This window comes from Thamnophis sirtalis, unplaced genomic scaffold, assembly GCF_051295495.1.
Source record: "Thamnophis sirtalis isolate CommonGarterSnake01/CBP01778 unplaced genomic scaffold, rThaSir2_p1.2 scaffold_7, whole genome shotgun sequence".
Classification (NCBI taxonomy): domain Eukaryota; kingdom Metazoa; phylum Chordata; class Lepidosauria; order Squamata; family Natricidae; genus Thamnophis; species Thamnophis sirtalis.
This window is the reverse complement of record NW_028261387.1, coordinates 2346757-2370746: the sequence shown is the minus strand read 5'-3', so window position 1 is coordinate 2370746 and position 23990 is coordinate 2346757. Positions and strand designations below refer to the sequence as shown.

Below are 23990 nucleotides of genomic sequence, written 5' to 3'. Positions count from 1 at the left end.
GTTCATTGTGTAAAGAGTAGATCTCTAGTCCAGTGTTTCTCAACCTTGGTGACTTTAAGTCCTGTGGACTTCAACTCCCAGAATCCCCCAGCCAGCATAGCTGGCTGGGGAATTCTGGGAGTTGAAGTCCACAGGATTTAAAGTCACCAAGGTTGAGAAACACTGCTCTAGTCTATGAGCAAAACTACTGAAAAAGCCAATTGGCTCTGTGGTTTTAGAACAGAATGGAGAACTAGTTTGATACGTTTATGGTGCTTATTAGTTTATTAATAGTAATCTATATAGTGAAAATAGCCTGCGTGTCATCCTCAAAGAAATACAGGAAAAACATTTTCTAGTGTTAAACTCTCCATAATGATTCACATTGTGGAAAGGATATAAATATGCAATAATAATTACATGGTGGAATTTTTATAAGGATTCTAATAGCATCTTTTCTGACTAAAACATATGGTACACATTTGTTAAAACAAGTGATTAAAAAAGTACAGTGATAAGGTGGATATAGAATGAAAAGGCATAACAAGCATTACATCCCAGTTCAAAGACAGTATTAAATATTCTTACGGGATTGTTTCAGTTTTTTCGCTCAGCACCTGATGCTGATCTGCACTTCTTCCTCTGTAAATCACTGAAAATTGTATTAAAATATGCATTTAAATCCAATAATTAAGGTACTGAGTTCTTTTATACTCTGCCTCAATTTGACGCTTTAGGAACAAAGCTGATCCAGTGTTTTACTTTGTAATAGAAGTGCTAAGAGCTTAGTCTCTTTCAGGACAATGGGTTTTTCCCTATTCAAGATACGTAGGGATAATTTATATACTGTATTATGTTTATTGTTTGAAACAGTCCAAGCTCAGTCTGCTTATCTAATGCCCCAGGTGCTATCCCAACACACTGTTTAAACGTGATTGCTTCTGAGTGCAAAACCATGTTCAGACTGCAGTTGTTCTAGTAATGTTGGATAGATCTCTCGTGGGTGCAGAAAGTTTCAGATTTAAAATACTTTGCTCATTTCTGGTAAGGATTAGTCATTAAAGAAGGAAGGTAATTTCAGAAAATTCATTTGAAAATTTAAAAGTGAAATTATCTTCGGGTCAAGCCAGAATGGACACACACCGTTTTCATATATAATAATAATGGAAATGGTTTGCTATAACCACCTTTCTGAAATGCTTTTTCAACAGCCCTAGTCTCCGCTGTGTATTAATTAGGCCTTAGCTTTTTGAGATCAATTAAATATAAACTAGCCTCTGGCTTTGATAATGGTTTTTGCTTCCTTCCGGGGTTAAGTAATATGCCTTGAGGTTGGCTTAAGCAGAGTGGCTGGGGCTTTCTTGCCACATTTAGTTCATTCCCTTCAGCTACATTTAGCAGTTTCAAGTGTTAAGAACTTAAAAGTTTGTAGTATACTGCGTGCCAAATTTCACGTAGTTCTGAACATAGATCGATAGACATTCTTGACCATATATTTCTATGTAGAAAAACACCAATGTTAAGACAGAAATTGTATCAGATAGGATGAGTTTCTGATACAAATATCTAAATACCCAGTTAGACGAAGCTTAGCTTAAGTACACTAATTTAACCAAAAGGGGCATTAAGAATCCACTTACCCATTCCTACGGAGTTTCCAGAACATGTCACTAGAAGAGAAACATGCAAAGGTAAGTATTTAACTGAGAGCAAATACTTCTCAAAAAAAATTACATTGGCTTATTTTTTTTAAAAAAAGCTTAAAATCGGTGGATGAGTTTTATACAATGAAATCAGTGTGTTTATAAACTTGTAAATACAATCAATATTTGGAACTAATCTAGGATAAAGCTGGGGAAGAGTTTAGTGTGGAAGCTATCAGCCTAGAAAACAGGAGATAGTCGGGCCTTAGTCTCAAAGGGTGATGTTGGGCCAGTCACACACACTTCCCCAGGAAGGAAGCAAACCTGATTGGAAAAACTTTGGCAAGAAATCTGTCCAGGCAGTCATCGGGAATCGACACTGATTTAAAACACACACACACAAAGAGAAAAACACTGGTAAATTTGAGTCTAATTGATATTATTTCTAAATAAATGCTAGCAGTTTTTCCAAAATTCTCATCAGCAGTCAACAAGCTTTCATGGACTAGATTATTGAAAAACTAGAATGAAAATGATGCGTTACAAAATAGCTGCCTATACACCATGTAGAGAGTTGCCATGTTGTTAACAGCCATCACAAAGATGGACTGATAAATCTGGCAAGAGCCGAGGTGGCGCAGTGGTTAGGGTGCAGTACTGCAGGCCACTTCGGCTGACTGCTATCTGCAGTTCAGCTGTTCAAATCTCACCGGCTCAAGGTTGACTCAGCCTTCCATCCTCCCGAGGTGGGTAAAATGAGGACCCGGATTGTTGTTGGGGGTGATATGCTGACTCTGTAAACCGCTTAGAGAGGGCTGAAAGCCCTATGAAGCGGTAGATAAGTCTAACTGCTATTGCTATTGCTATTCAAAAATTTTTGGAACCTACTCTGTGGGTGTGGCCTCCTTTGTGGGAGTGACTTACTGGCCATGTGACTGGGTGGGAGTGGCTTGTCGGCCATGTAACTGAGTGGGGGGGGTGGCTTGCCAGCCATATGACTGGGTGGGAGTGGCTTAGCAGTCATATGACCGGATGGGAGTGGCCAAGACGATGTCACTGAATTCTTTGCCCCAATGAGGACCCAGACTGGGGGCAGTATGCTGACTCTGTAAACTGCTTAGAGAGGGCTGAAAGCCCTATGAAGCGGTATATAAGTCTAACTGCTATTGCTAATGGTAATAGTGTGTATGCCAGTCAATGTGTAAATCAGATGTCCAACCTTGTCAACATTTTAAGACTTGTGGACTTCAACTGCCACACTTCACCAGCCAGACATCATCTTAAACCAGATTAATAATGTGTGTATTTTTTATTTCCCTTCATAGCACTGTCCCACCCAAATTTTCTTTTTACTACTGCAATCCCTTTTAGGTTTTTTTTACCTGAATACATTTTCTTAGGACAAAAAGCAATCTTTGCCCTATTACGATCAATTAGAGGTGACACTTCCACCATGTAGACGTCCCCACAGGGTATCTCAGTGATGTCACAGTATGTCAGGGCTCCGACGGATATACAGGTGAAATTTCTTTTCGAGCCATACAGATTTGTGTTGTGATTTATGGATTCTTTCGAACTGCGCCAATATACTCTGATGCTATTGTTGCCCAGTCTGTATAATTTCACCCCAGATGGACAGCAAGGACCTAAGAGACAACGAAATAAATTGCAGCTTTGGTGACTTAAAAGGCAACTGTTGAATACCTAAATTTCTTATCACTTATTGCAGTGTTTCTCAACCTTGGTGACTTTAAGTCCTGTGGACTTCAACTCCCAGAATCCCCCAGCCAGCACAGCTGGCTGGGGAATTCTGGGACTTGAAGTCCACAGGACTTAAAGTCACCAAGGTTGAGAAACACTGACTTATTGGCATTTAAAAGCATTCTATATACAGATAACAGCGAAAACTTAAATGGTGTCCTGAGACTCTTCTCATTTCAGCAAAAGGAAGGAGGTAGGACGGTTTTGCAACTTCAGTGTTCGTTTTGTGAACCCTGTCAGTTCCTATTGGGTCTTCAAACAGCTCACTTTCAGCCTCAGCTGGATTATATGTTGGAATTGATTAGTTTTATGAGCCGAGGTGGCGCAGTGGTTAGGGGTGCAGTACTGCAAGCCACTTCAGCTGACTGCTAACTGCAGTTCGGCTGTTCAAATCTCACCAGCTCAGGGTTGACTCAGCCTTCCATCCTTCCGAGGTGGGTAAAATGAGGACCCGGATTGTTGTTGGGGGCAATATGCTGACTCTGTAAACCGCTTAGAGAGGGCTGAAAGCCCTATGAAGCAGTATATAAGTCGAACTGCTATTGCTAAATCGTCATAAATAAGTGTTAGAAGTGATGGCAACATGGAACCAGTATAAAGTTCTCACATGCTTTATTTGCAGGGCATAGAGTGGATGAGCTAACATTTTCAAAGATGTTTCAAATACTATTTCCCCCTCCTTAATCCTACCTGCCTTCCAAACCCCTAAAATTAAAGAAACAAATCAGGAGTGGTAGAGGGGGAGGGGAAGTAGGGTAGAGGGGAATGATGGAGGGAAGAAGGGAAGTTGGAGGGGGGTGAAAGAAAGGGTGTATGGAGGGTCGAAGAGGTACATTGGGTCTTTATTTTGGGGGGTTTTGTTGACAAGAGGAATGGCTGTGTTTATTGTTTAATGTTATATGGCCCCGGTTATGCACAGTATATATGTGACTGTACGAAATGGAAATGGAAAATAAAAACACATTTAAAATAAAATAAAATAAATAAGAATAAATTAAAGAAACAAATCTAAAACCATTTCCTCCACCACAGCAATAACACGCCTCTTTGATCAAACCTTTTGCAGCCTCCAGAAAGCCAGTTTGAGGTAGCGGTGAAGGCACCAGGCTAGAAACAGAAACCTGTAAATTCTAGACTCACTGTAGGTACAAATCCAGCTGAGTGGCCTTGAGCTAGTTATTCGCTCACAAATTACAAAGAAGGCAATGATGAATCACTATCTTGCCAAGAAAACTGCAGACAGTAGGCTTACTTCAAGGTGCTAGTCGTCACTTATAAAGCCCTTCATGGTGTTGGATCCGGGTACTTGAGAGACCGCCTGCTGCCAATTACCTCCCAAAGACCCATCAGATCTCACAGGGCTGGCCTCCTCCGGGTTCCGTCCACCAGCCAATGCCATCTGGCTACCACCCGGGGGAGGGCCTTCTCTGTGGCAGCTCCGGCCCTTTGGAATGAACTCCCCGCAGAGATCCGGACCCTCACCTCTCTCCAGGCCTTCCGAAAAGCCGTTAAAACCTGGCTGTGTCGGCAGGCCTGGGGTCGATGAGTTCCCTTCCCCTCTCGATTTGTGTGTCTGTTGGTTATTTTTAAATGCTTGTATTTGTAGTTTTTGTGTTTCCCTTCCCCCCTTTGGGTTTGTGCGCCGCCCTGAGTCCCGCTGGGAATAGGGCGGCATATAAATAAAATTAAACCTAAACCTAAACCTTACTTGAAGACACATATTCCAAGCCAGGATAGCAAACTGAAAAAGATTTCTTATTCCGCATAATCAGGCGTCACATAGGCTGAAAATATAAAAATTGAATTAGTTATGTATGACGTGCACCTATTTATTACGAGGGGACAAGTAAGAGTGTCCTAATGAAAGAAAACTCATGAAGGCTTTCTTGCTCTTATAGATACTCCTCTGATTTCAACCACTACATTCAATGACCAAATTTATGATGGCACTTGCAACAAATCCTCAAAAGTTGCAACCGTCACAGCATCCCCATGGGCGCATGATAACGATTCAGGTACTGTCTCCCAGTTACAATAGCTGCAGCATCCAGCTGTGACGTGATCCACAGGACTTAAAGTTGCCAAGGTTGAGAAACACTGTTCTAGAAGAAGAAGAGCTGAGAAGAGAGGATCCAGAAAGGCCTTTTCTTTTTCACTAACCCTTTTCAGATTTCAAGCCCATGAACATAAATTACTAATCGCATGCAAACATTGTTTTTACATTCTTGTATCTCAACAGCAGTTTTAATCAGCAATTTCACATACTTACTAGAAGAAAATCCTTTGTATGTGCAGTCAGAGATCAAACCTGTTTCACTAACTGCTTTGACAGTAACAGTGTAGTTAGTTCCACAGGTGACACACCCCAGGAGGCAAGAGGTTTGGAGGGTACGACACCGGGCTTGTCTTTGGTCCGATTCCAAAATGGTTATGTATGCCTTTGCACCAGTCCCAGGAGACCAGCTGATATTGGCCGTGGATTGTGTCACTTGAGTTACTGAAAGATAAGCTGGGCAGCAAGGATCTTGGGGAAAAAAGGAAGAACATATTTAGCATTTGTTACTAGCCAGGGGTGGAACGTAAAACGTTTTCTCACCGATTCTCTGGGCGTGGCTTGGTGGGCGTGGCTTGCTGAGGGGTCATGTGATGGGGTGGGCGTAGCCAACTTATTTTAATTTTTAAAGCATTTTTTTACTATCTATTCTCCCGAACCGGTAGTAAAAAATGCTTTAAGAAGTGGGGGGGGGAAGCTTCCAATGCTCGTGCGCTCACAGCTGATCTGCGCGATCGTCAGAAGCTCCTTTTTGTGCTTCTAAAAGCATTTTTTGTGCTTCTAAAAGCATTTTTACTACCCTCCTGGCCTTCCGCAAAGCCACCAAGTCCTGGCTGCTCCAGCAGGCCGGGGGGCTTGTGAAACACCCAGCCCCACGGAAATTGTGAATGTTGCGTCTTCTTTTTAAAGTGTTGTCTTGTCTATTTATCCCCTTTCCCTTGTCTGTTGTGAGCCGCCCGGAGTCCTCCGGGAGTGGGCGGCATACAAGACAAATAAAATGAAATGAAATGAAATAAAAAAAATTTCCTGCCGGTTTGGGCAAATAGACAGGAAAAAATTCTTTAAAAAGCTAAAAAAAAAAAGAGTTTCTGATAATCGCGCGGCTCACAGCCATATTCTTACGGGGTGACTAAGATATTTTAGCATCTTTGGCAATTTGCTGTTTGTGATGATAAATTGTCCGTAACATGGGTAACAGACCCGTCATAACTTGTGTAACATATAAATAATTTCAATACTACTTGAAAAAAATGGTACTGGTCATCTTTGAAAAAAAGTGACTGAAAAAAGTGACTTATGACCATTTTTTACACTTATGACTGTTGCAGCATCTCCAAAGTCATGTGATCAAAATTCAGATGCTTGGCAACTGACTCATAGTTGTGACAGTTGTAGGGATCATCTTTTGCAACCATATGACAAGCAAAATCAGTGGGGAAGCCAGATTCACTTAACAACTGTGGCAAGAAAAGTCGCAAAACAGGGCAAAATTCCTTTAACGTCCCACTTAGCAACAGAGATTTGGGGCTAAATTGTGGCCATAAATTGAGAATTAATTGCTGGCGGCTTTATTTCAGAATTCTACATCTATGTTAAGTGGAGCTACATCCTCTATTTAAGAACCAGTTTGCGTTCTTGGAGTCCTTCCACAACCAGTTTGGTGCTGGACAGCCACATTATATCTATGGTATGGGGGCCCTTTATAAAGTGGGCTTACAAACCCGTTGTGCTGTTTAAAGCAAGTCAGGTGCTACTTCATTTAATAATCAGGAAAGAAACCACTCAACTCCATTTGTTTGAAATTAAGTGTGCTTTTACTAATTACAAACGAATAGTAACAAAGCAAAGCTGAATCTGGTTAATTAGGGGCGAAAGCAATGAATATCATGCATAGGTCAATCCCCTCCCCTTGGCACCCCAGTCCATAGTCCAATTATAATGCACCCAACTGTCAGGTGGGAGATATCTTCAAAACCCATCATCAGGTTGGAATGCTGGACAGTTAACCTTGGCGGGGAAACTCCCTTCCTCCACATGCGCAATGAGATGGTCAGGCCAGCGTCTAGAATCTTCCTCCAGCACATAATGATTCCCCTCCCAAATACCATGCCCCCCCTCCCTCCCCATTTCAATGGCAGCCGAAGCAGCAGCAAAGCAGAGGCTGACACAAAGGGTGGGATGACGTTTGCAACAGCTGTGTATGCCGCACACTGGTGACTTCAATTGTGTTATTGCAATACTTTCCTTACCTGTCTCCAATGGGACACTGTAACTAGGCAAGCTGTAACCTGCTTCTGTAGTTGCTACAGCATTGATGAAAAACAAGGACCCACATGGAAGGTTAGGGATAGAGCATGAATTTCCAGAACTTGTGCAATACCATTTTCCCGCTTCTCCTTTTACTGTGACAGTGTACATTGCTCCATCACTACGGGCGTGCCAGTGCACACTAATTATAGAAAGATTGTCCTTGGAGATGTTTAATATTTCTGGGCTACACGGAGCTGAAAGGTTATAGAAAGAGCAGAGAAAATACCACATTCTTATTTGTGACACGTACTGTGTTAAAAGAGATACCCATTATAACATCTGCAGTTTTACTGAAAGTCGAATAATACAACAGCAGAAACACCATCTCTGTAGCTGCTCTGACCCTATGGAATGAGCTGCCCCCAGAGATCCGGACCCCTACCCACTCTCATGGCCTTCCGAAAGGCTATCAAAACCTGGCTATTCCGGCAGGCCCCGGGCTGTTGACCTCATTGCTGAGGTCCAGCCCCGACCAGATTGGGTGCATGATGTGGTTTTTTAATCTGTTTCCTCTGTTTTTAATTCTTTATTTATTTCTGTAAACCGCCCGGAGTCCTTCGGGATTGGGCGGCCTATAAATTTATTAAATACTAAATACTAAATACACCACACATACTGCAAAATGTCATCTCTCTGCAATCCTGTTCTTTCAAATTTTTATTTGAAATTTCAAAATAATAATTTTCGATATACTTTTTTTTGAGAGAGAGATTGTGTGGCACAATCTTCTCTAATATTTATTTATTGTATCTTATTGGATTCAACAAAAATGACTTTCAGTAGTTTACAACAAATCCCATTGTTGTCATGAACTAAGTATTATCAAAAGCTAAGCAGAATTTGGTCAAACTTGTGAAGAAGATCAAGGCTGTAGGCTAGAATGGCATATTAAAAAAAAAAGACCAATGGCCAAATTCACTTCTATAGTGTCACCAAGAATATGATGTAGATATGTCTATGGAGATTTTAAGAATCCAGATGACTTGAAGAATACTTTACTTCATGACAATAATGTAATCAAGGGCTTAACTATATTGATACTACATTATTAGAGCCAAAATAAAACAAAGGAAAATCAGCAAACGTTCCTTTGCTGTAATTGTGCTTAACAGACAATAAGAAACAATTTCCATGGGGAAAAACCGTGACCCGTCAAAACCGCGCTCGACTAAGCCGTGCCTGATTAAACCGCGTCGCTGACGTCATCAACAGGGCGACAACAGCCAGCGCGGAGAAAGAAGGACGCTTTAAATAGCGCTTTGAAAGCAAGCCGATTCAACTTAAGGTAAGGGTTAGGGTTAGGGTTAGGGTTAGGGTTAGGTTAAGGGTTAGGGTTAGGTTAAGGGTTAGGGTTAGGTTAAGGGTTAGGTTTAGGGTTAGGTTTATGATTAGGTTTAGCGGGGTTAGGTTTAGGTTTAGGGGTTAATTTTATGTTTAGCGTTTACAGCGTGCTTCTGTCTCCGCGCTGTTGTCGCCCTGTTGATGACGTCAGCTACGCGGTTTCGTCAAGCGCGGTTTAGTCGAACACGGTTTTGTGGTGGAACCGGGAAAAACAATGCCCAGATTTTCAAAAGAAATGCAAAGCAGTTTTATTTAAGTTGTTCTCTTGGATATTTCCCCCCCCCCCTCCTCTCAAAAGTACTTTGAAGTGGCGATAAATGTACACATCGTTGTTTTCTTCTGCGACTTCCAACATGGACATCATAAGATAGCAGTTATTAGTTTATTTTCAAGTCTCATTTCACCTTATTATAATCGATGTCTTGCTTTAAAATAAAGGCTAGGGTCGTACCTGTTGTCACCTGCTTGGGTTCACATGACGTATTGCTGCCTCTGATTTCGCTGAATGAATAGACCGTGATATTGTACTGAGTGTTGCACTCGAGGGCTGAGAAGGTACAGGTCGTGGCCGTATCACGGCATAGTAACTCACTGCTCAAGGCAACAGCTTTGGTTTCATACATTTCAGCACCACGGACAGGAGACCAGATAATCTGAACGGTGTCGCTGGACACAGACACCGGGCTAAAATTACTAGGACAGCAAGGTGCTAAGAGGAAGAAAAAGGGAGGCAGGATTGGGATTAAGACAATACTAAAAATAATAATAATAAAGCAAATTATTGCAATGCAAACATCCCAAATCAGGATTTAGTCATGGGTTCTTGTGGTGGCCCAGCAGGAGCCGTTGGAGCTGCCACCAGACTCCGACAGCGAGGGGCCCTAGGAGTCGGCTCTGGAGGATGTGGAGGACCCAGGACAGGGTTCCGACTCCGAGCAGGGTGTAGAGAGGCTGGTTGGCCACCAGGAGGTGCCTGAGCCTTGGAGCAGTGGGGAGGAGACAAGGGAGTGTGATCCGGACGTCATCAGTGGGGAGGAGCCAAGGGAGTGTGATCCGGACGTCAGCAATGGGGAGGAGCCAAGGGAGTTGTTCCTAGATACCCGGCACCGGAGATCTAATAGGCGTCAGGAACAGTTGCGCAGTTACGGGAGGTAATTGCACTCAGCTGGTGGTACTTAGGCTCCTCTCCAGACTATAAAAAGGACTGCTTGTGCACACGCCCCTTTTGCAGAAGTCAACCCATTAACTAATGTTGGAGAACAGTATTGTGAGCTTGGCAGGCTGGATTGCTGCCAAGGCTTATCTGTGCCGGTTTGCTGCCAAGGACCTGTCTGTCTCTTAATAAATTCCGTAAAGCATCTTTGGCTTGGAGTGTTTTGGTGTGGGACGAGGGGGGGGGGTCAGAACAGGTTCTTATGTTGTCATATTATGATAGAAGAAAAAAATGCTGGACAACTCTTGGGTACTTCGGCACTGCTATTCCAAGTGGCAGTGGCCCTACTGTTGGGTCATCAAGGATCTTCTAATATAAAAATCCACCCAATCATAACTGGAAGGAGGCATTTCAGGAGTCTGATTTCCTGAAGACGTTTCAGAGCCAATCTACTTTTTGCTTTTATTAACCCAGGCCCTACGATGAGAACTGTAATCAAGAGATGATTCCCGCAGAATTAAAAAACTCGACAGGAGAGAAAGAATGACTGCTCATTCTTGAATTAAAACCAGGTTGACACCAGCCTGGTTCTTTCATCTAAACCAGTGTTTCCCAAACTTGGCAACTTTAAGAATTAGAATACTTTATTTGTATGCCGCCCTTTTCCCTGAGGGGACTCAGGGCGGCTCACAATTCAGAGGGAGGGAAGGACAAAAAGAAGTTACAAACATGAAGACAATACATCGTTAAAAAGCGCAACAGTCATACTATTCAGGTGGGGTTGAAGTCTTTAGCCCCAGGCCTGTCGGGACAGCCAGGTTTTAAGGGCTGTGCGGAAGGTCTGGAGGGTGGTGAGGGTACGAATCTCCACGGGGAGTTCGTTCCAGAGGGTCAGAGCAGCCACCGAGAAGGCCCTCCTCCGGGTAGTTGCCAGTCGACATTGGCTGGCTGATGGAATTCGGAGGAGGCCTAATCTATGCGATCTTATTGGTCTAGAGGAGGTAATTGGCAGTAGGCGGTCTCTCAAGTACCCAGATCCAATACCATGAAGGGCTTTGTAGGTGACAACTAGCACCTTGAAGCGTACCCGGAGATCAACAGGCAGCCAGTGCAGCTCGCGGAGGATAGGTGTTACGTGGGTGAAACGAGGTGCAGTCGCTCGCGCAGCTGCATTCTGGACCAGCTGAAGTCGCCGAATACTCTTCAAGGGCTGCCCCATGTAGAGCACATTGCAGTATTCCAGCCTAGAGATCACAAGGGCACGAGTGACTGTTGTGAGAGCCTCCCGGTTCAGGTAGGGACACAACTGGCACACCAGGCGAACCTGGGCAAATGTCCCCCTGGTCACAGCTGACAAATGATGATCAAAAGTCAGCTGTGGGTCCAGGAGTACTCCCAAGTATCAACTCCCAAGACTTGTGGACTTCAACTCCCAGAGTTCTCCAGCCAGAAGAGCTAGCTGGGGAATTCTGGGAGTTGAAGTCCGGACATCTTCAAGTTGTCAAGGTTGAGAAACACTGATCTAAAACAATTCATTCCTCAGGCAGAGGTGGGATTGTTTCTGTCCTGCTTAACGCCATTACAGATGAAAACCTGTCACTGGCCACGACAGTCACGTAATTACTGCCTTTATCATTTATTAAAGCAATTGCTAACTTTGTGCAAAGTCTGTCCAATATAGATTAGAAGGTTTATTTATATGCCGCCCTTTTCCCTGGGGGGACTCAGGGCGGCTCACAATCCAAAGGAAGGGGGGGAAAACAGACTTTTACATATAAGACAATACATGATTAAAACACAACATTCATACCATTCGGGCGGGTTACAATCTTTAGCCCCAGGCCTGATGGGATAGCCAGATTCTAAGGGCTGTGCGGAAGGTCTGGAGGGTGGTGAGGGTACGAATCTCCAAGGGGAGATCGTTCCATTGGGTCGGAGCTACCACCGAGAAGGCTCTCCTCCGCGTGGTTGCCAGTCGGCATTGGCCAGCGGATGGAACTCGGAGGAGGCCTAATCGATGAGATCTAATAGGTCGTGTGGAGGTGATTGGCAGTAGGCGGTCTCTCAAGTACCCAGATCCACTACCATGGAGGGCTTTATGGGTGGCAAGGAGCACCTTGAAGCGTATCCGGAGATCGACAGGTAGCCAGTGCAGCTCGCGGAGGATAGGTGTTACGTGGGTGAAGCGAGGTGCACCCACAATCGCTCGCGCGGCTGCATTCTGGACTAGCTGGAGTCGCCGAATACTCCTAAAGGGCAGCCCCATGTAGAGCACATTGCAGTACTCCAGCCTAGAGATCACAAGGGCACGAATATACAGAAATAAACTTACCCTTACCTGTAGTATAGTTAAATATGTCACCTAAAGGACTCTGCCCAGCCTTGTTATAGGCAAAGACACTGATGAAATAGGTGAAGCCGCAATCTGATTGGAAAAGGCATCGGGTATACGATGTGTTGCAGTGCACCTCCAAGCCGTCATCACTTTTCACAAAAGCCACATAATAATCACTCAGATCCACATCGGACCACGACACGGCCAAACTGCCCGGTTCTTTCTCCTCAATGGTTATACGTTCTGGAGCGCAAGGGACTGCAACGGTTTTAACAAAACTCTCTTTAACTTTTCTCATACGAAACCAAACTCGGGACAACAACAACTGCAGCAGTTTTTTTAAAAAACTGCCCGCCAATGGGATGTTTGAAAAAGGTTCATCTGTTGCACCTGACATGATGTGATTTTGTAGCACGTCTGCTTTTATCGGTCCACCTGTACCAAATAAGTCCGTCGCTGTTGTAGCCCAGTGCAAAGCCAAAGAAGATGGCAACAAAATCAGTCCATGCTGCATAACTTACACAGCAAATGTCAGAAATGGTCTTTAATCAATCAGAATAGAGCTGGAAGGGACCTTGGAGGTCTTCTCTAGACCAACCCCATGCTCAATCATGGGACCCTCTACAATTTGAGACAAGTGGCTGTTCAGTCTCTTCTTGAAAACCTCCAGTGATAAAGCACCCACAACCTCTGAAGCAGAGGTGGGTTCCTACCGGTTCGTACCTATTCGGTAGAACCGGTTCATCAAATCTACCGAACCGGTTAGAAAAGGTTCCACCAGTGGACCCGGAAAGCAGGCCACACCTACAGAAGAGGTTCCAAAAAATTTTGAAACCCACCACTGGTCCTTGGATATGATTATTCTACACTATCATGCTCATATTTATAAAACTCAGTGCCTCTGTGAAAGGTAAGGATGACTACTGCGTTTGTGGTGCAATCAGAACATTGCGTGTGTTAAAGTTGTTTTAACGCAAACCAAAGATGCCTTTTAAAAAACAAGTTGACATCCTATTCTTATGCATGCCAGTGCTGTGTGCGAGGTCATTTAAGGTGGTTCTGACAAGTGTCGTCGGCATCTTCATATCCGGTCACATGGGCGGCAAGCCACTCCCATCCGGTCACATGGGCGGCAAACCACTCCCACAAAGGAGGCCACACCCACAGAGTAGGTTCGAACAATTTTTGAAACCCACCACTGCTCTGAAGGCAACTTCTGTTCCACTGGTTAATTGTTCTCACTGTTAATGAAGTTTCTCTTTAATTCCAGATTGCTTCTCTTATTTAGGAAACATACTGCCTGCTATTTCTAGCAGCAGTAACACAGGGGCAAGCACCAATCCGGTGTATAAGTATATGTTATTGATATGTTTTTATACTATCAAGTAATTTTTGTTTTAAAATAAATTTATTAAGCAGGTGTCAGTATTGCAGATTTTGGAGGAAATTATTCTTGCGTATGATCCAAAATGGAGATCTCCAACCTCGGCGACTTTTAAGATTTGTGGGCTTCAACTGCCAGAATTCCTTAGCCCAGTGTTTCTCAACCTTGGCCCACCTGAAGATGCACGGACTTCAACTCCCAGAATCCCCCAGCCAGCATTCGAATGCTGGCTGGGGGATTCTGGGAGTTGAAGTCCGTGCATCTTCAGGTGGGCCAAGGTTGAGAAACACTGTCTTAGCCAGTCATGCGGGCTGGGAAATTCTGGGAGTTGAAATCAAATCTTAAAAGTCGCCAAGGTTGGAGACCCCGGATCTAAAAGACTGTTTGGTGACATTAACATTACTAAACAAGAAACTGAGAGACGAATGAATTCTCATCTTGTCTTATGCAGGAAGCCAGTTGGGTAACTATATACCAGTTACTCTCTCTCTCTCTCAAGTCTAAGAAGAAGATAGCAAACCATTTCTGAAAATGCTACTAAGATTTTTTCCGGGCAATTGCCAATACTCAAGACAGACACACACACAGACACAAACATAAAATATTTAAAGAGTTCAGCTGAAATAAAAGGAGTGGAGGCAGCTCGTAAAACAAGGCTTGCTATCTTATAAGGAAGACAGTTCAATATTTTGGATATTTCATTTCCATAAAAAATAGTCCACGTGTCTTTCTGTTTTACATCCCTCTGTCTGTGTGATGTAATTTTTGGATCGTACATGTTCACCTACCAGTTTTGAAAATCACAGCCTCTGCGGGGTTGCTAGGACCAGCTTCGTTGCTGGCTACCACCGCCAGGGAATACTCAGCTCCACACTCCAACGGCGAGATAGTACAGGAAATGGAAATTGAACTACAGTTTCGTTTGGAAGTGTTGCTATAGGCCGCAATGCTGTAACTGGAAGCGCCTTCTGTTGGCATATAAGAAACCGTTGCTCCCAAAGACTCACTATCAAAGATCACTTGAACATCTCCCGGTGCACGAGGCCCTGGAATACAGTTTTAACAACATCCCATTGTCATTACAATGCAAACACACACAAAAAAAGAGCTTTTAATCTATTGTATTGTATTGTATTTATTGTATTTATTTGTCTTGTATGCCGCCCACTCCCGAAGTTCAGTTCAGTTCAGTTTATTGTATTTGTATGCCGCCCTTTTCCCCCCAAAGGGGGACTCAGGGCGGCTCACAACTCGAACCGGGGAAGGGGGATACCAGACAAAAAATTTAAAAAAACAAACATAACAATATATAATTTAAAACTCACAACAGTCATACCATTCGAGACGGGGGCAACAGCTCTTTAGCCCCAGGCCTGTCGAAACAGCCAGGTTTTAAGGGCTTTGTGGAAGGCCTGGAGGGTGGTGAGGGTTCGAATCTCCACGGGGAGTTCGTTCCAGAGGGTCGGAGCAGCCACAGAGAAGGCTCTCCTCCGGGTAGTCGCCAGTCGACATGGAATTCGGAGGAGGCCTAATCTGTGGGATCTAATCGGTCTAGTGGAGGTAGAAGGACTCCGGGCGGCTCACAATAGACAAGGGAAGGGGGAAACTGGACAAAGGCAACATTTTAAAACAAAAACCGCCACATTCACAATTTCCGTGGGGCTGGGTGTTTCACAAGCCCCCCGGCCTGCTGGAGCAGCCAGGACTTGGTGGCTTTGCGGAAGGCCGGGAGGGTAGTAAGGGTCCGGATCTCGACGGGGAGATCATTCCAGAGGGCTGGAGCTGCAACAGAGAAGGCTCTCCCCCTAACTGTACAATAGCTTCAACCATCACACTAAAATTATGGTACAGTCTGTTCTCTTCTAGTTTAGTTTATAACAGTTATCAAATCTTGGTTTATGGCTTGGCTTACTGTGGGAAGCTATCAAAAGGTGGCTTATTGAACTTAACATTGTTAAGCGAATTCTCACTGTGAGGTATAAATCCGGTGTATATGAATGCTTACATTTCTAGCAAAGGTGTTTACAACGAAGAAACCAATACAGCCAAAATGGCAACATCAACTCCCTGATGCTTGCTTAAATTGCCTAATTTGAAGATAAAATTTGAAGTTATAAGAACTGTTTATATTTCCATTCTTCATTCATCATCTACAACAGCCCGTTGTCTTAACACTTCAAAGAAAGCAGTAACATTGAAAATGCAATGGTTATTCAAGTATTGTTGCTACTAAAACCATGGGCAATAAGCAAAAAAAATCTTTTTCTTTAATCGTTATGATATTTATTGAAATGCAATTGTTCCTTGAAAAAAGATGCTGGCTTCTTACTTGTTCTTTGGTTGTAGGTAAAATCATCTCCAGGTATCCCATAGATATCCCATGCATATACCTTGATGGTATAGAGAGTTCCTGGATCTAAACTGGAAAATGTTAGGGAGTTGTTGGTGGTATTTTCTTTTAACATGTTACCCAAACCATCTGATCTTATGATAGACACAGAGAATCCAACAGCCATATATACAGCATTCCAGCTAACCACAATGTTGTTACCACTCGGAGAATTTGCTATCAGCATAGGGGCAGCGAGCACTGTAAATGCGAAAATACAGATTAGATTTAGTGAGATTTGGTATACGGGCAAATGAAGATGAGGTAAGGTAACATATCAGTCTAAGTCAGTAATAGTAGTGATATTTCTTAGATAATATTTGTATGTACTCTTGGCATATATATTCTAACATAGCAATATGCAGTTATCCACTGTAAAAATACATCTGTTATAAATAGCTATAAAACTCATATTTTCTCCTACAATTCATGGACACAAGGGTGCAATATTTTTATGTATCCTAATTCCTTAACAGACAATAATAAATGATGGGAAAGTGTCAACCTGGAAAACATATTATATTGGGTGCACCGAGGTACACCCCACGTTACACCTGTCCTCCATGAGCTGCACTGGCTACCAATTGGTCTCCGGATGCAATTCAAGGTGTTGGTTATCACCTTTAAAGCCCTACATGGCTTAGGGCCCGCATACCTTCGAGACCCTAACTTTAAACAATTTATATCGTTCCTGATCTTAATCACAAGCTATCTGGAATTCCTTAGTCCCGTATGCAACTCTTTAAAGCAACTGTATCATTTCCTTTTACAGGCCCACCCTCTGAAGTTGTAGCACCAGTCCAGGAAACAATATATATTGTTCTGATGATTAGCGTTAGAGAAACATTCCCATATATTCTGTGGGATTTTTCCGTCTCCATACCCAAGGCTTTGCACAGCCTTAGCTTGGTTGCAGAGATCACCTCAACGTTTAATAACTTGTATAGTGTCTGAAATAAAATCAGAAAGTATACCTGTCTTTGCTTTCTTTGAAGCGGAAGGCTGACTTCTTCCTCCCGTGTTTATAGATCGGATTGTGATTTTATACAGCGTAGCAGCTTTCAATTCTGTCACGGTCCCTGGTGAATTTGTGACTATGGTTTCAATGAACATCTCTCCGTCCTGAGCTGCCAGAAGATAACTGGATGCCCCTGTGACAGCCGCCCATTCCACTGTAATGCTAGTGCTCAGTTTTGAATAGGCTTGGTCAATGACAGGAATCTCAGGAGCTTCAACAAAGGGAGGAGAACGTCAATCATTTCAAAATCAAGACACGTCGTACGGAAAGTTGCTGAATGTGGATGGTTCTTTCAAAGATAGGAACTCTTGAGTGCCTTTTACCCTGTGTGTGTGTTCTCTTAGCAGTATCTGATTCCAGAAACATAATAGAAGACCACAGCGGGGGAACAATACGGATGGTCCTTGGCTTATGATCACAATTGAAAGCAGAATTTCCATTGCTAAGCAAGGTGGTTGTTAAATGAATTGGGCACGCGTGCGCTGGCCAGCTGAGTTCACCCTTTTTAAAAGCCATTTTTCGCCCTCCCCAGGCTCCAGAGGCTTTATAAGAGCCTGGGGAGGGTGAAAAGAGCCCCCCCACTTATGGCACGCGAGCCAAAAAAGGTTCGCCATCGCTGGTATAGGTGATGGCTACCCTTTTCCAGACCAAATGGCCGAAGCACAAGCACATGTCTGAACCCACAAAATGCAATGCACACATGACCCCCCTGCATGCACCCCACCGCCCTGTGCATGCACTCCTCCCCACATGCCACACAGGCGCCCACGCCCATCTCACGAGCCCCACACACACACATGCAGGGCAGAGACGCAAAGACCACCTGGTCGGCGGGAGGCGTGCGCGCATGCACATCAGAGCTGAACTGGGATGATAGCTCCCACACACACACAGCAAGGGCGCTGCATGCCACCTCTGGTACGTGTGCCATAGGTTTACCATCACGGGTATAGGCTTTCCTGCGTAAGCAGGGGGTTGAGGTGGCGCAGTGGTTAGAGTGCAGCACTGCAGGCTACTTCAGCTGACTGCTAGTTCGGCGGTTCGGCAGTTCAAATCTCACCGGCTCAAGGTTGACTCAGCCTTCCATCCTTCCAAGGTGGGTGAAATGAGGTGGTCTCGCAGGTACCCTGGGCCTAAGTTCTGCCTTAGACAAGAAAGCCAACTGGGTGACCTTGGGCCAGTCACTCTTACTTAGCCCAACCTACTACATAGGGTTGTTGTAGGAAAAATAAAGGGAGGGAGGAATATTATATATTTTTATATTTATATGTTATAAATAAAAATAAATATTTTTGGAGGTTGCCTGTTTGATTAATCCCCAGTGTGTATTTTTACTTTTCTCCTAAAATGTGGACTCTTCCTCAAGACTCCACCAATGAGTGATCAAAACTATATTTATCACATAAAACTACCTTCCCAAAAGATGGGGAGGAGATTTCCCAATAAACTTTGCATATTATACCCTGGCTTTCTAGCAGCTGAAACATGGGGGCTGGGGGATAATTTTTTCATGAATGAGAAAGATTAAAGATGATTTAAACCATAGACTGCGGAAGAAATAAGCATATGGAAGTCCCAAAAGTGCTTTTTCAAGACTTTCTGGTCAAGAAACAGAGCCGAGGTGGCGCAGTGGTTAGAGTGCAGTATTGCAGGCCACTTCAGCTGACTGCTAGTTCTGCAGTTCGGCTGTTCAAATCTCACTGGCTCAAGGTTAACTCAGCCTTCCATCCTTCCGAGGTGGGTGAAATGAGGACCCAGATTGTGGGGGTGATATGCTGACTCTGTAAACCGCTTAGAGAGGACTGAAAGCCCTATGAAGCGGTATATAAGTCCAACTGCTATTGCTACTGCTAACTTGAAGACCTCCAAGGCTCCTTCCAACTCTGTTATTCTATTCTATTCAACCCTCCAAGCACCTACATTTTGATCATGTAACTATAGGGATGCTGTGGCGGTTGTAACAGTGAGTATCGGTTGCAAGTTACTTTTTTCAGTGCCACTATAACCTCATTGCTAAAGGAGGATTACCTGTACACAGTTGCAAGTTGAGGACTACCTGTACACAAAAACTTTTTTTTTAATAGAGAAAGAAGTATAGGTGGGGAAGAGAATTCATGAAGGAAATGACAGGAAAAAAGAAAAAGAAACTGCATTCTCAAACAGTCAGCAATTTCACAATAAATGGGGTTTCAGAAACCTTGGCAATTTTCCTGGAGGTGTTCTAATGCAAGAAAGGCGAATTCTTTTTGAACAATATTTCCCTTGTATTTCCCTTAAGCCAGTACATCCTTTCATTCAGTGCTTACTAACTAGCTACTCAGATACACACACTCCTTTCTTATTATTATTTTTTGCAAGGACGCTTATTCAACAAAACTTCTCGCTAGCAAGAAATTATTCAGAAAAAAGGAAGTACAGTAGCGGAAATAACATGCCTTTTTTTACTTTCTACTTCACTGCAAGTGTTTTTCTTCAAAACCACATTTAAATTTTCTGTTCACAAACTATAAAGACCTGTGGGCAGGTAAAATTCAGAACACCGCGCTTCATTTTATTTCATTACCGAAATCCTCTGTGGATTTAACTGTTTTATCGTATACCTCTCTAATTAAACGCAGGGATGAATATATCTCAAAGAATACAGTGGTTCCTTTGTCATCAGGAGTTCAAATTGAAGCAGCTAATTGCCTGATGAATTATAAGAAGCCCAGGAGAAAGGATTGAAAAGGATGCATCACTTCTGTGATGACACACTTAACCCAAAGTTTACTAGCTACTACTTTTACAGTTTATAGTAAATTGTAAACTAACCACCCAGATCCTAATTGGCTAATTTTTCATTAGCTAGTTTGTGATTCAGAATGAGAAAGACCTAGTTTGTGAATGGAGAAATGCAATTGATAGGATTAGCTGTTACAATTTTTCATCAACTCTCCATTATAATGGAATGTGCGAATGACCTTGAAGGGAAGAAATGCTGCTTAGGAAACAATCAGACAAAAAAACTACAGGGGCCTCATGAAATACCTTAGCAGCTAGAGAAATAAATGTAGGAAGGACCCAGCCTAATTGTTCAGATAGTCAAAAATAGTGAGGGGAAGTTTCAGACTTCAGACTTACAAGATTCTGTTAATGTAGCCTTACAATAAAATATAATTAGTTCATCTAGTAATGTTTCCTGTCCTGTCAGAGCCAAGGTGGCGCAGTGGGTAAATGCAGCACTGCAGGCTACTGCTAGATCAGCAGGTCAGCGGTTCAAATCTCACCGGCTCAGGGTTGACTCAGCCTTCCATCCTTCCGAGGTGGGTAAAATGAGGACCCAGATTGTTGGGGGCAATATGCTGACTCTCTGTAAACCGCTTAGAGAGGCCTGAAAGGCCTATGAAGCGGTATATAAGTCTACTGCTATTGCTATTGCTATTGGTTTACCCAGAAAGGCTGACACCCATTAGTATTAAGAAGACAGATCTGAAATGAAAATTTGTGGGAGGAATGGAAGTGTACAATACAATTTATACAATAGAAATTGTCCATTTTATTTCCATTTGTTCATAGTGAAAGGAAGATGGATTCATAGTAGTACAGTAGAGTCCAATTATTGGACTTCTGAAGGGAGGTTTAAGTCAAGATCAAAGAGAATCCTTTAACTACCATGTTTCCCCGAAAATAAGACAGGGTCTTATTTTCTTTTGACGTCCAAAATAAGTGCTTGGCCTTAATTTTGGAGAGGTCTTATTATTTCTGGCCCCTTAACCTCGGCCTGCGGGCTGCGAATCAGTGGATTCAGAGAAGGCCGGAAGTTCTGTCGACACACTCCTGCAAGTCCTAGCGACGATGAGCCTGCCGCTCTTTTTGCAGGCGCCACTAAGAGAAGGGGCGTGGTAGTTAGGATTTGCGGGAGCAGCCTCTGGGAGGCTGGTCCGCATGGATGGAAGGTACATGTGGGCGCATGGGGCAATTCCCCCCTGGGGGTTTAAATATTTTAGGGGAGGGCTTATTTTCAGGGGAGGGCTTATTTTAGCGCATGCACTCAAAAGCCCAATTGGTTATTTTTTAAATTCCGGGGAGGTCTTATTTTCGGGAAAACAGGGTAGTTGGACTGCTGATCCGTGTATATCACTATTGACCGCACAAACATTTTTCAATGTGGCACTCTACAGATATGCTGGGAAATACGAATATAACTCCCACAATTCCCAGTCACCCAATTCTCATTTTTCAAACTATCCGATACTAACCTGTTAACTGCTTTATCAGTGTTTCAGCTAGTATAACCCCATTTTTATCAATGGCATCCACCGTCAGAGTGTAAACTGTGTTGGGGGCCAACGATGACAAAGTAGCCACAAGTGTAATATCACTGAAATGGCCCATCAAAGTGTGACCCAAATTGTTCGCAGGGGTTGCTGTGACTCTGTAAGAAGAGGTATCTGGAAATTTAGGCCAACGAAGAGAAACAGTTCTTGATGTCACATCATAAACAGATACCGTGAAACCTGCAAAACAGATACAAAAGTCGTGTTCAGTTTTCCCCCCACTTTCCTGGTTCCAATTTAAAAAATATCCAAATGCAATACAAGTCCTCTGCGAGCTGCACTGGCTGCCTATTGGTCTCCGGATATGCTTCAAGGCGCTAGTCATCACTTATAAAGCCCTTCATGGTATTGGACCTGGGTACTTGAGAGACCTGCTGCCAATCACCTCCACTAGACCGATTAGATCCCACAGATTAGGCCTCCTCCGAATTCCATCCGCCGGCCAGTGTCGACTGGCGACTACCCGGAGGAGAGCCTTCTCTGTGGCTGCTCCGACCCTCTGGAACGAACTCCCCGTGGAGATTCGAACCCTCACCACCCTCCAGGCCTTCCGCAAAGCCCTTAAAACCTGGCTGTTCCGACAGGCCTGGGGCTAAAGAGCTTTTGCCCCCCTCCTCGAATGGTATGACTGTTGTGTGCTTTTAAATTGTGTATTGTTATGTTCGTCTTTTTTATTCCCTGTCTGTACCCCCCTTCCCTGACTTGAATTGTGAGCCGCCCTGAGTCCCCTTCGGGGAAAAGGGCAGCATATAAATGTAATAAATCCAATCCAATCCATCCAAGTCCTTCAATTATTAAGTTCTAAAATCATTTGCAAAAAAATGTAGATTTTTAATATCTTCTTTTTTTAACGACAAAAGAATTTCTTAAATTTTTTTTACCTGTTTCAGCAGAAATAATCTGTAAAGAAAGATTTGGAAAATTAGTAACAGAAACAAGCACTGAGATATTTACCTTAAAAATAAAATGTAATGGCAGAATAATTAGGAATTTTCACGGTAGTACTTTACATTTGAATGTTTTCAATAGGAGCCGCTCCCTACTTATGCATTTTAAGTTTTATGCACATGAGTCTATTAAAGGAGCCTTCACATCTACATATAATAATCTATTTAAAACACTTTACATCTAAGTCACAATAATGTTTACTAATTAAATAATATGATAATTACAAGGCTATGAATGAAATGGGCTAGTATTCAGAAGTTCATATTATTAATGAATCTTTCCTTTCAAAATCTGTCTGTTATTCTAGAAGGGAAAGTTCCCAGTTGCTGACACACAGGTATGTGAAACACAATCCTACCATTTTCCCTAGAAGATCTGAATGCAACACACACACACCCCAAATCTAGTAAGAGAATTCCAAATATTCATTCTATCCCATGTTCTTGTTAGGGCCACAATTGTCATATGCATTATGGTGCTTTAAGGGATATCATTTGTTATGTATGACTTATTGTCCACAAGCCAAAATGTTTATATCGCTAAGATCTCTAGGTCACTCCGTTGATCAGTTAAACTTGCTCTTTAGACCAAATGACACTTGCAAACACAAAAAGATATTATACAGTTGAGGCAGCCAGGTATAATTCACCAAACCTAATTGTTAAATAGTTATGCATTGGATTGAATTTCTGATTTATTTCTGAATAGCTGTGTCACTAGATCACACCAAAATAATATACTAGGGAATAAACTGAACCGAGCTCAAGCTTTTAAATAAGCATTGTATACAGGAATCATAAAACTAAAACTCGTTTTTGGGCTAACTATGTTACAGCTGCAAATAAATAATAAGATATTTAATTAAAGTGAGTTTTACATTCTTTTTAAAGGATGTCTTTTAAATTATGAACTGAGTTAAAAAATTATGATAAAGGTGCATTTTCATCCTGCATTATCTCATAAAAATGAAATACCCAGAGCTGCTAAGCAAATAAATAATTGAGTGATAAGATGAAAAAGTTAATGTATTGTAAAACATTTCTGCATCTAAGGTTGCATATAGTCTAAAGTCTAAACTAATTAAGACTGAAATATCGATCTTAACCTAAAATAGTTTTTAAAAACCAGCATCATTTCAGAATTTTAAAAGTTTCATAAATGAAAAGAAGATGTAGAAAGTATTAAGACTGAAAGTGGTTTTTTTTTTAAAGCAAGTAATTCCTGGAAGAGGTTAAGAAATAAACAAGACAGACTCACCATTTTCAAACTTATCAGAAACAATCCAGCGGAAAGGAATAGTTTACAGCCTCCGCACATCGTATACCTACTTTTCTCACCAACGGAATGAAATTACCACTTA

The 23990-nt window shown here is 42.7% G+C and overlaps 1 protein-coding gene across 1 annotated transcript; it reads right to left on the bottom strand.

Moving 5' to 3' along the window:
- Nucleotides 1-563: 563 nt before the first annotated feature.
- Nucleotides 564-23947, bottom strand: FNDC7 (fibronectin type III domain containing 7). The gene is made up of 13 exons (XM_087720745.1): nucleotides 23888-23947; nucleotides 22564-22636; nucleotides 21605-21862; nucleotides 17323-17577; nucleotides 16289-16549; nucleotides 14748-15005; nucleotides 12579-12833; nucleotides 9539-9796; nucleotides 7686-7940; nucleotides 5653-5907; nucleotides 3005-3268; nucleotides 1620-1649; nucleotides 564-631 (listed from the first exon to the last, which is right to left on the bottom strand). Exons 1-13 carry the CDS (start codon nucleotides 23945-23947, stop codon nucleotides 564-566), a joined length of 2550 nt encoding a protein of 849 aa, XP_087576871.1.
- Between the last annotated feature and the right edge of the window lie 43 nt (nucleotides 23948-23990).

Excerpts from the sequence above, each read along its gene's own strand:
- FNDC7 (XM_087720745.1), bottom strand. The coding sequence starts at position 23,947 with ATGTGCGGAGGCTGTAAACTATTCCTTTCCGCTGGATTGTTTCTGATA. Across the intron at positions 21,863-22,563 it reads GATTATTTCTGCTGAAACAG|GTTTCACGGTATCTGTTTAT; the intron begins GTAAAAAAAATT and ends TCTGTTTTGCAG. Across the intron at positions 17,578-21,604 it reads ACTGATAAAGCAGTTAACAG|CTCCTGAGATTCCTGTCATT; the intron begins GTTAGTATCGGA and ends CCTTTGTTGAAG.